This window comes from Cetorhinus maximus, chromosome 10 (genome assembly GCF_964194155.1).
Source record: "Cetorhinus maximus chromosome 10, sCetMax3.hap1.1, whole genome shotgun sequence".
Classification (NCBI taxonomy): Eukaryota; Metazoa; Chordata; class Chondrichthyes; order Lamniformes; family Cetorhinidae; genus Cetorhinus; species Cetorhinus maximus.
The window spans coordinates 50,230,555-50,242,621 of record NC_135888.1 but is presented as its reverse complement, the minus strand read 5'-3'; the positions used below and the strand labels follow the sequence as shown (position 1 = coordinate 50,242,621).

Sequence of the window (12,067 nt, the reverse complement as noted above, 5' to 3'; positions counted from 1 at the left end):
ACATACATTTGTTCCTGAAATATTAACCATTGCCTATCCACCATCATGCCTTTTAATGAAGTTCCCTAAAATATCTTAGCCAACTCATGCCTCATACCTTTGTAATTTCGATTGTTTGGATTTAGGACTCTAGTTTCAGATCGGACTATTTCACTGTCCATCCTAATGAATAATTCTTTCATGTTATGGTCATTCTTCCGTAAAGGACCCTGCAGAACAAGATTATTAATTAACCCCTTGTCATTGCACAATACCAAATCCAGGATAGCCTTTTCCCTAGTTGGTTCCTCGATGTACTGGTCTAAAAAACCATCTCATAGACACTCCAGGAATTCATCTGCCACAGTATTATTGCGAATTTGGTTTGCCCAGTCTATATGCAGATTAAAGTCACCCATAATTATTGTAGCACCCTTGTTGCATGCATCATTAATTCCCTGTTTAATTCCATCCCCTACCTTATCATTACCGTTTGGAGGCCTATAGACAACACCCACCAATGTTTTCTGCCCCTTGTTGCTTCTTAGCACCACCCAGACTGATTCTACATCTAGATTTTTTGAGCTAATATCCTCTCTCACTATCACACTGATTTCATCCTTAACTAACAACGTCATGCCACCTCCTTTTCCTTTTTGCCTGTCTATCCTAAATATTGAGTACCCTTGGATATTCAGTTTCCATCCTTGGTCACCCTGCAGCCATGTCTCCGTAATCGCAATCATATCGTACCCGTTTACATCTATTTGCACTGTTAATTCGTTTACCTTATTGCGAATGCTCCATGCGTTCAGATACAATGCCTTTAGACTTGTATTTTTTACATTTTTACACATCTTTTTGTACTATAGCCCTAGTTGCTGCTAGCCCCTGTTTCCTCTGCCTTCCAGTTTTGCTTTCTACTTTTCTGTCTTTCATTCTTATCTTTGTTTCCCTCTCTTGTGCCTTCCCGCTCAGGTTCCCATCCCCCTGCCAATCTAGTTTAAACCCTCCCCCACAGTACTAGCAAATACCCCTGCGAGGATATTAGTCCCAGTCCTGCTGGGGTGCAACCTGTCCAGCTTGTACAGGTCCCATCTTTCCCAGAATCGCTCCCTTTAAATCCCTCCCTCCTACACCATCTCTCCAGCCACACATTCATCTGGTCTATCCTCCTATTCCTGATCTCACTAGCATGTGGCACTGGTAGTAATCCTGAGATTACTACCTTTGAGTTCCTGATTTTTAATTTATTTCCTAACTCCCTCTATTCCGCTTTCAGGACATAATCTCTCTTTTTACCTGTGTCGTTGATATTGGTATGGACCACAACCTCTGGCTGTTCACCCTCCTCTTTCAGAAAGTCCTGCAGCCGCCCAGTGGCATCCTTAACCCTGGCACCAGGGAGGCAATGTATCATCTTGGTGTCATGGCTGCAGAAATGTCTATCTGTTCCCCTTACGATAGAATCCTCTATCACTATTGCTCTCCCACTCTTTTTTTCCCCTCCGTGCATTAGCCGCTTGTGGTGCCACGGACATGGCTCTTGTTGCATTCCCCTGAGAATCCATCTCCTGCAGCAGTATCCAAAAACAAATCTGTTAGAGAGGGAGATAGACCCAGGGGACCCCTGCACTACCTGCCTAGTGCCTTTACTCTGTCTGGTGGTTAGCCATTCCCTTTCTTCCTGTGCACTCTTTATCTGGTGTGATCACCTAACTGTACGTGCCATCCACGAAGATCTCAGCCTTGCAGATGCTTCATAGTGTCTCCAGCTGCAGCTCCAGCTCTGAAACATGGATTTCCAGTAACTGCAGCTGGAGACATTTGCTGCACACATGGCCACCCTGGACACTGGAAGTGTCCCTGACTTCCCACATTGCACAGGAGGAGAATTCCACTTGGCCAAGCTGCCCTATCATGGCTTACCCTTAAATTACCCCCTTTACTTTTACTTCCTCTAGTTTAGAGAATATTAAGGACAGAAGAAATACTCACCAGGTCCTACTTACCAAGGTCACTGCTCTTCTTAATGAGGAAAAGTAGAAAATGGAAGGATCCCTCTTTCCCTCTTCACTGAACTCCTTCTCTCACCAAACTCCAACTGAAGCACTGTAATGCAGCCCAAAGCAGCACTCCAGTGCAGAAAAAAGCAGTGCTTGCTTTTATGCTGTCTGAATCTAGCTTCTGAAAACCTGTTTAAGCCAGTTAACTAATTAACTAGCTGCAGTTGCAAGCAGAGCCTAGCTTTTAGTTAGTTGCTAAATTAAAGAAAGACTTTAGATAGAAATTAATCCTTAAAACTCCCTCTCTCACCAACTCCAACTGAAGTGCTTTAATGCAGCCCAAAGCAGCACCAGTGCAGCACTTTCAGGCCACTGAGGGCACTTCTGCACCTGAGCAGGTGACCCTTATCAGGCCTGGGCCCTGCCAAGGTCATCACAGACGTCAGGTCGTAGCAGTCAGCAGTCTGTCTCCACCTCAGCTGCGGATGTCAGAGCTGCACCCAGGCGTAGCGATAGAGTTAGGAAAGTTAAGAAAAATTCATGTCACTTTTAAGTCATGGGTGTGCTATACATGTAAAGAAATTGCACTTTTGTGAATACATTTGATGGTTATGTGAATGTTTTGGACAACTGAAGGCGTTGTGATTTTGATCTTTGGAATCCTCTTATGTCAAGGTTTAGCCATCCTCCCACTCAGTGATAGTGTCCCACTGCGAGATTTACGTTCCTGTGATGTCAACCTCATTTGAACTAGTCTCCACAACCTTGTGTGATGTCAGGGAGATGTGTTTAAATCTTTATTTGAAGTGTGTGATTTAAGTGTTTCTAACCCTTCTTCCTCAAGGAACACCATTGAGTGAGGGCAGCTCATCAGCACTGATATTCTAGGGGCATTTGTGTCTCCTCGGTGGTAGTGGCAAAAGGCAAGACATACATGGGAGGAGGAAATCCCTAGGCATATCCACATCTCAGTCGCAGCAGTGTTTTCATTATTGGATGGCAGCGAAGATTTCAAGTCTCCTCTTGTATCGATCTTGTTCCTAAGTGGATTCTCAGTTCTCAGTTCCCAGAGTGAGCTCACTCACAGGACCCCACAGACTAAAGCAAAGATCATGGCCTGATGATTCACGAGGCCAGAATGCACAATGTGATTGCAGGACTCGTTCTTGTTGCAAGTGGATGGACATTCCCTGAGGTGAAAGTAACTGGTATTGAGGTCTAGGAGAGATGTGGCCATATGCCCTCACTTAACTGTACTCTTCCTGGAACCTGTCAGCATTTAACGTATCATGGGCACGTCTCCACATCTTCCTTACTCCATGGTGAGATCACACTCATACTGACCCTCAGCAGCCTCCTGAGGTTCCTGGGCCTCCGGATCTTCATTCTCTGATGAGCTCTCATCCTCGTCCAGTTCATTTTCTGGCAGGGGTTCACCTCTTTGCATTACCAGATTGTGAAGGGCGCAACATACTGCGATGATGCAGGAAACTCGGTCAGGGGTGCATTGCAGTGAGCTGGCTGAAAGGTCCAAGCATCTGAAGCACATCTTCAGAAGTCCTATGGTCTGCTCTCAAATGGAGCGTGTGGAGCTTTGAGCAGTGTTGTACCTCTCCTCGGAATGACCCTGAGGGCGACGCATCAGTGTCGTCAGCCAGAGTTTCAGTGGATGTGATCAGACCATGTTTCAGTGGGTGTGATCAGACCGTGTTTCAGTGGGTTTGATCAGACCATGTTTCAGTAGGTACCCTTTATCCCCAAGCAGACGTAATGGCTCGTCAAAAATGTCAAGCACCTGGGAATGACTCAGGATGTAGGAGTCATAGCAACTCCCAGGGTACCGTGCACAAACGTGCAGTATGTGCTTCTGGTGATCACATACCAGTTGCATGTTGATGGAATGATAGCCCTTGCGGTTTATAAACACTAGGGGCTGCTGCCATGGAGCCCGTATAGCCACATGGGTACAATCATTTTGCACTCTGCACGCTTGGGAAGCCTGAGATGGCGGTGAAGCCGGTGAATTTCACAGCTTAACTACCTTTGTCCATAGCAAACCTGACATAATGATGTGCATTTCTGTAAAGGGCGTTTGTGATCTCCTTTATGCATCGATGTGTTGCGGACTGAGAGATGCTGCACAGGTCCCCTGTTGATCCTTGGCAAGAACCAGAGGCAAAGAAATTTAGCGCTGTGGTCACCTTCAAAGCCACTGGCAGGGGATACCCTCCAACTCCACGTGGCATCAGGTCTTCACGAAGAATGTGGCATATATGATGTACCAGAGCTTGGGACAAGTGCAGACATGCACAGCATTGCCTCTCACCCATTTGTAAATAGGAGACTCTTCTACGATGAACCCCAGGTTTGGCGAGTCGCCCCATTGCCTGGGACTCTCCTCCTGACCCTCCTGTTCATGTTTGACCATGTCCCTCCTGCTGGAGCTGCGCATGGAGTCGCCTCTCCCTCCTTCGCCTCCTCCATTGCATTAAGACCCTGACAAAGGCAACTTTGAGCCCTGGATCCACATGTGCTTTTGCCTTCTCTCTGAAAGGAAACATTGAAGACATTAATGATTCAAGGAACAAGAAATTGATGCTTATAAAATGAAATGTATGGAAACTGTAAGGGTCCATAGATTTTCCTGCCCCTCTTGCATGGTGGCTGATGCTGCCTTGTGCCTGAGACACCAACACACACTTCGAAGAGACCAAGATGGCATCACAGATATGTAACACCTGGAGCCCTGTGTGGGCTGCTATAGCTTAATTGAGATGAGTGACCCAACCTAGCTCTGTGCTCCAATCTCTGATGTGGCATATTAATGACCAATCAGTTAATCAGTTGCTCATGGTCAAGGAGTGGACGTCGCTTGGCCCTTTAAGAATGTCAAATCTGGTGAACAGGTGACAGGCCTTCATTGATGGAATGCCATATATGATACAGCAATGCCTCCTTCACTATTGCCTGCATTGCCAAATTCTACATTCCTATGTGTTACTCTTGAGATGCAGTGACTGTGATGTGAAGCCACTGAGTTCTGAGTAGCCCTTTAACAGTGCTAATGAAGCCATTGGTTTTCAGTGCCTTTCATTGCAATGAGGTCTTCCTCCTTTCTTTCTAAGCAGACTCCTATTCACCCTTGTGGCAACAAGTTAGTGGGTGACCCCAGAAAGGCCCCCTGGTGTTCGCCCTTCCCCCTCACTTCCATTTCACAGCCTTCCCTCCCCTTGCCCCATTCGTGTTCGACCTTCCCCCTCACTGCCATTCCACAGACTTCCCTCTCTGTTGCCCCCATCATGTTCGCCTTTCCCCCTCACTGCCATTCCATAGGCTTCCTTTCCCATTGCCCACCTTGTGTTCATCAACCCCACCCTCGTCTCACAGCCCACCCCCCTGGTTGAAGTGCTAGTTTCTGAAAGTGGAGGCCTGCATGAGTACCACAGCACAGCGATGTTCTTTGGGACAATGTAGGCAAAGAGCAGGAGCAGACCAATCCTACAGCCCCAGCAGAGTGGCGTTCATCACAAGACCAGCGCAGCGCTATGGCAGATACGCTATGTATGTTGCACTCACCTTGAAGTTAACAGCGAACTGAGATCCACTCCTTTTCAAACGAGTTTGAGGCCGACATAATTTCCCGCTGGCGTGATGCAAGGTTGGAAGGCCTGACAAGATTCTGGTGAGCAGCTGTTTTAATGAGATGTTAATGAATGCAAATGGCGTTTACGCTACTAGTCGGCAGGACAACTGAACTGCCATCGGGAGAATTGCACACTGTTTTTACACTGGCGAATTTCCAACCTTTTGCTTGCCGCTGGATTCTCTGCTCCCGCCTGCCACAGGATGGGAAAATTCTGCCGATAGAATAGTTATAATGGGGAACTTTTACTATTCCAGTCTATATTAGGATAATTATAGTGTAAAGGGCAGAGAAGAGCAAGAGTTCCTGGAGTGGAGCAGAATTTTCTACAGCAGTATGTTTCCAGACTAATGAGGACGGAGGCATTTCTGAACCTGGGAATGAGGTGGGCCAAGTGGATCAAGTGTCAGTAGCGGTACATTTAGGGGACAGTGATCATTGTATCATAAGGGTTAAATTGGCTATGGAAAAGGACCAGGTACAATCCAGAATAATTAATAACATAATTAATAATATAATTAAAAGATTGGTTAATTGGGAAAGGGCAAACTTCAATGGGGTGAGAACAATCTGGCCCAGATAAGTTAGAATCAAAGATTGGTGAGCAAAACTGTAACTGAACAATGGGCTGCCTTGGGAGAGGAGATGGTTCAAGTCCAGTGTATTCCCACGATGAGGAAAGGTAGGGCAAACAAATCCAGAGTTCCCTGGATGATGAAAGAGAGAGAGAGTAAGCTGAAGCAGAAAAAGGGTGTATATGACAAATGCTAGGTTGATAATAAAATTGAGAATCAGGCTCAGTTCGAAGGTTCAGAGGGGAAGTTAAAAGAAACAAATAAGAAGCAAAGAAAGAGTATGAGAAGATCCTGGAAATAATAATAGACGGCCATCTAAAAGTCTTCTATAGACATATAAACTTTAAAATGGTGGTAAAAGGAGGAGTGGGGCCAATAAGGGACCAAAAAGTGGATTTATACTTGGAGGCAGGAGGCATGGCTAAGGTATTAAATACTTTGCATCTTCTTTAACAAGGAAGAGGAGGTAATTCAGACACTTGAAGGATTTAGAGTTGACAAGGAGGAGGTATTAGATAGGCTGGCTATACTTGAAGTTGATAAGGCACCAGGACCGGATCAGATGCATCCAAGGAAATTGAGGGAAGTAAGGGCGAAAAATTCAAAGGTACTGCTTCTTCAGAGACAAGGATGGTGCCAGAGGACTGGAGAATTGCAAATGTTACAAGAAGGGTATAAAGATAAGCCCAGCAACCATGGGCCAGTCAGTTTATATCGGTGGTGGGGAAGCTTTTAGAATTGATAATTCAACAAAAAATGACTCGTTACTTTGGCAAATGCAAGTTAATTAAGGAAAGCACAGATTTGTTAAGGTCAGATTGTGTTTAACTAACATGCTGGAGTTTTTTGATGGTGTCACAGAGAGGGTTGATGTGAGGTACATGTACTTCCAAAAGGCATTTGGTGAAGTGCTGCGCATCAGACTAATGAACAAAGTTGGAGCTCATGGAATAAAAGAGACAGTAGCAACATGGATACGGAATTAGCTGAGTGACAGGTAATGGGAGTAATGGTGAACTGTTGTTTTTCGGACTGGAGGAGTTTCCCAAGGTTGGTGTTAGGACCCCTGCTCCTCCTGATATATATTAATGACCTAGGCTTTGGTATATGGGGAACAATTTCAAAATTTGAGAATGACACAAAACTTGTAAGTATTGTGAACAGTGAGGTGGATAATAACAAACTTCAAGAGGACATAGACAGGCTGGTGGAATGGGTGAATAAGTACAGATGAAATTTAATGCAAAGAAATGTGAAATGATTAATTTTGGTAGGAAGAACAAAAAGAGACAATATGAAGTAAAGAGTAGAATTCTAAAAGAGGTGCAGGGGGACCTGGATTTCTATTTGCACAAATCATTGAAAGTGGAAGGACAGGTTGAGAGAGCATTAATAAAGCATACAGCATCCTGGGCTTTATCAATAGGAGCATAGAGTACAAGGGCAAGAAAGTTATGTTAAAACTGTATGAAACGCTGGTTCTGCCTCAACTGGAGAATTGTGTCCAGTTCTGGGCACCACACTTTAGGAAGGATGTGAGGGCATTTATCAGGGGGTTAAGACCTCATACTCTATATTTTTATAAAATATATGTATATATCCTAAGGCTAATTTCTAAAATTTAAAAACCAGATAAAGACCCTTTCAAAATGGCTGAAGCTATGTCTGCCTGTGACCTCAAACAATACCAGCTAATAAAACAGTTTCGCAGAAGCTGAACCTCTTTATCTCTGAGAGACCATAACAACCCCCTGTGGCTGCAGAGATCAAATTCAAAGGGAACTATTCAAAGGCCATCTATATTTCATAAGCCAGGCCTGGCCAACAAGAGCCAATTCATCTGCTAGGACAAAGGACTCCACAACCTCCCTTTAAGACTTAATGTTTGGAACATTAACAATCTCAGGGACCCAGACAAAGGGATTCACACACTCTTTTCAAACTCAGAGTGGATGGGTGGGAGTCATGTGACATGAACCCCTAGCTGGGGAAACCAGTACTATTGCCTTGTGGAGCTGAAAAGCTCAATTTGTCATTTTTCCATCTAACAAGCAGCAGCACAGGAAAGGGGCGCTGTCCAGGTTCGAATACCTGACTACCATCTACACTGTTTCTACTAGACCTTCTGTACCATCACCTACAAGGCTAAGTCATTTCTGTGGGCCTATCTCATCATGGAAGTCATCTCTACTGGAAAAGTGAATTATCCAGCATCAGTTTTCACCCTACCAGCCTCTGTGAAGGAATGCACCATTGGAGTGTGATTCTGGACTCTGGACTCTCGTGAAACAATAATTCTTTTCTCTATGGTCTTTGCCCTGTAAATCTTTCTTTCTCTATCCCTCTTCTTACTATATGAGTGCACATGAGGCTACGTAGTGAGCCCCCTCCTGTGTTTTGAGTGTTTGCAAATAAATCAACCATTTGAGTTCATCCTATCTTGAGCTTGCTGGAGGTTATTAACAGAAAATTGGATCATACTAAAACTGAGGGGTTGGGAAACACGCCACTGCTTATAAAGGGTGAAGCAAATCAAAACAGCTTTCTGTTTATGGACAGGTGGTGAAAGAAGACATCAGGGCTGTTAAAATTAACCCCCTGTCTCTCTCTAACAGAAATTGGGAGTTCAAATCCAGAATTTGACCAGAGTCTAAGTTAAGACAAGCCAAATCTGATATGAAAAAGTCAATTAGAAGCCAAAAGAGAAAACTTGGTGGCTGGAACGAATTTTAAAACACAAGTAACTTACCACTGCAAATTCCTTTCCCAGCACTAAGAAAATGGCAACCTTTGGTGCCCAGATGTGGGTCAAACAAAGGAAATTGAACAGTGAAACTTTGGTGGACCTCAGCACAGAACAACTGAAAACAATAGCAAGGGAGGTACAGTTTAAATTGCCCAGTAAAGAGAAGTGAACTGATCTAGTTGTTGGTAGAACATTTGGATCTCACATTACTGGTAGAACAGTTAGATGTAAAGCTCAACCATGACTCTGAATCCCCTCCCCTAACCAATTTTGATTTGGAAAAACTCAGTTTGCTTTTCAGGAGAGGGAAAGGGAAAAGCAAGCAAGGGAACAGAAGAAAGAAAGAAAGGGAGAAAGGAATAGAGAAGAATTCCAGCTCCGAAAATTAGAAATGGAGCTAGCAGCCCAAAGGAGAGAGAGACAATTGGAAGCTGCAAGGGAAAATCTCTCTCTACCCGGTAGCACTCCCTGCCTCCTCACCCTGGAACTACTCTCTGAGGCCCTCAAGTATGCGAGATTCATTCCCAAATTCAAAGAGAGTGACATGAAGTCATTTTTTGCCAATTTTCAGTAAATAGCAAGACAGCTAAAATGGCCATCGGATATCTGAACATTTTTAGTTCAAGGGCAGCTGTCAGGGAGAGCCCAAGAGGTCTACTCCATGCTTCCCCCTGATGTGTCCATGAACTATGACCAGACCAAGGCTGCCATCCTAAGTGCCTACAGGCTAGACCTGGAGCAATTCCAGAACGCTCGTAAAAAGCTCACACAAACCCACATCAAGTTCGAACATTGAAGCAAATTGTGTTTGACCGATGGGTAAGGCCCCTAAGAACCCCATGCATCTATGAGGGGTTGCATGAGTTGGTATTGTTGCAGAATTTCAAAAATTGCTTACTCTCCAACCTGCAAATGCACTTAGAGGAGCAGAGAATCCTCACAGCTAGGGATGCAGCAGTCACAGCAGCCATCTATGATCTTACCCATAGGCCTGCAAACGCAGGCAGACCCTTTCCAAACCATTTGCTTGAGCATTGGAAAGATAAGCAGGGTGATCTATATAGGAGAGGACTCCCCAATCCAGAAAGTAAAACACAAAAGAGGGTGTGAGAAGCCCTCCTGCACCCTGAATGGACACCGGTATGTTCCATTGCAATAAAATAGGCCATTCCAGGCCTGAATGCTGAAGATTGTGAGGGAAGCCCATTGGCCTAATAGGACTCCATACGAGTAGTCCCCTGAAGGATGTCCCAATGGGTAGTGCAGCAGAGCAGGCAGAGACTCTCGCTACTGAAACTTACCCCTTGGAGGACGTGGCGCTATGTGTGTCTCAGACAGACAAACTCCGAGAGCTTCCGGAGTTTTGACCTTTAAGGAACAGTGACCCCCTACCTAACCCAAAATGTGAGCAAGTCCATTGTACTGCTCTAGGACAGAGGGGCCACTCAGCCCTTAATGTTGGAGCGAAGCCTAAATCTACCCCACCCGATTCCTCCCTGAAAGCCAAAGTGGGAGGAGGGTCTGTGTTTGCAACCCTCCATAGGGTCCACTGAGAGTGTGACTATGTTTCAGGCCCTGTCACAGTAGGCACTGTCCCTGAACTACCAGTAGCAGGAATCGATTTCCTCCTGGGAAACGATTTGGCTGGCCAGATGTTAGTCAGCAAAAGAAAAGAGGCCAAAGTCAACCAGCAGAAAACTGCAGGCAAACAGAAATATGGGGAAAGTCCAGAGATCCAAAAGAGTGAAATAGTGAGGGCTGCATGAATGTAGCAAAGCCGAAGTCAGGCCAGTAAAGTTAAAAGAGGTCCCGGAAGGGCCAATAGAATTTAAAATAGACTCACAGGACATCCCCGAATTAAATCGGGACCAGAGAAGTCCCAGAGCAGGGAAAAAGATAGTGAGGGAGATGCCCTAGGTAGTTGAAGAGCCTGAAGGAAGGAACATTATTAAACCAGGAAAAAAAAAGGTTAAGGACTGTACGGAAGTATGTCTGGCAGAAACCTTCATTCAGACATTAAATAGGGACAAGGGGAATTCCCAAACCAATGAGCAGATAGGTAATGAATGCCTCCTCCAGTTGAAAAGCCACAAAGGGGTGTAGCTGGAGCTGCACCTTCACTTGAGGGCAGAAGTGTTCCAGGGCATGTGGAACAAGTTAGGAGAGCGTCCCCTCTAAAGCAAAAGGACCTAGCGAGGAAGCCACTGGTTGGTTTAGCCGATGGCTTTCTGGTGAATTTAAATGGGAAGCAGGAAACTTCTCAAATTGGCCTAGAAAGAGTGAGGGTGGTGCCTCACTTAGTTGAAAAGCCACCAGGAGGTATAGCGAGAACTGACCATCCACCAGAAAGCAGTAGTGTCTCAAAAGACACAGAGCCTATCACCCAACTGGCCAGCAGGATCTAAGATGGACAAGAGCAGCTCAGCCCCATAATCAACAGACCTCGCACTCAGAGTGAGATACCCAGTATTCCCCCATAGATAGCCCAGAGCAGCTTGACCATCACTCACCCCCTAACTGCTAACCACCCTGTAAAACCCCCAGGCCCTTTTGAGGATATTCAATCAGGAGTTGGACATGCAGAGTTCTGAACCCAATGGCTTTGTTTATGCCTGATCCCCAGCAGAGGAAATGCAGAACTTTAACCCTGAATAGACTTCTCCAAAAGACAGATTTTGAACCTTCCCAAGTGAACCTTCCCATTCCACATTCCAGGACAGGACTACATCTTTGCTGATGCACTAACCCAGATTTAGACCTCAGAAAGGAAAATGCAGCAAGGAACTGGCATTGCACCTGCTAGCTGGGTGCCTGATGTGCCAATGTGAATGAGAGAATATATGTATATTCCTTTACTTCATATTTTCCCTTTATAAGGCCACACAAAAAAAAATTCTCCAAGGCCACGAGGACAGTCAGGGGACTAAGACCCCGCATTCTATATTTTTATAAAATAGTTATATATATTCCTAGTTTCTAAAATTTTTAAAACTGGACAAAGACCCTTTTAAAACGGCTGAAGTTATGTTATGTCTGCCTGTGACCCTCGAATAATACCAGCTAATATGGCAGTTTCACAGAAGCTGACACCCCGTTATCTCTGAAAAGACCCTAACAA

General features: G+C 45.1%; 1 protein-coding gene across 1 annotated transcript in view; it reads left to right on the top strand.

The window, feature by feature from the left end:
* The window catches only part of LOC144685692 (coiled-coil domain-containing protein 183-like), a 122,489-nt gene extending 113,849 nt beyond the window's left edge, over positions 1-8,640 (top strand). The window contains exon 10 of the mRNA XM_078550486.1: positions 8,256-8,640. Coding sequence (XP_078406612.1) covers positions 8,256-8,405 — 150 coding nt within the window. The 3' untranslated portion in view covers positions 8,406-8,640. The remainder of the gene's footprint in view (positions 1-8,255) is intronic.
* Positions 8,641-12,067: the final 3,427 nt, after the last annotated feature.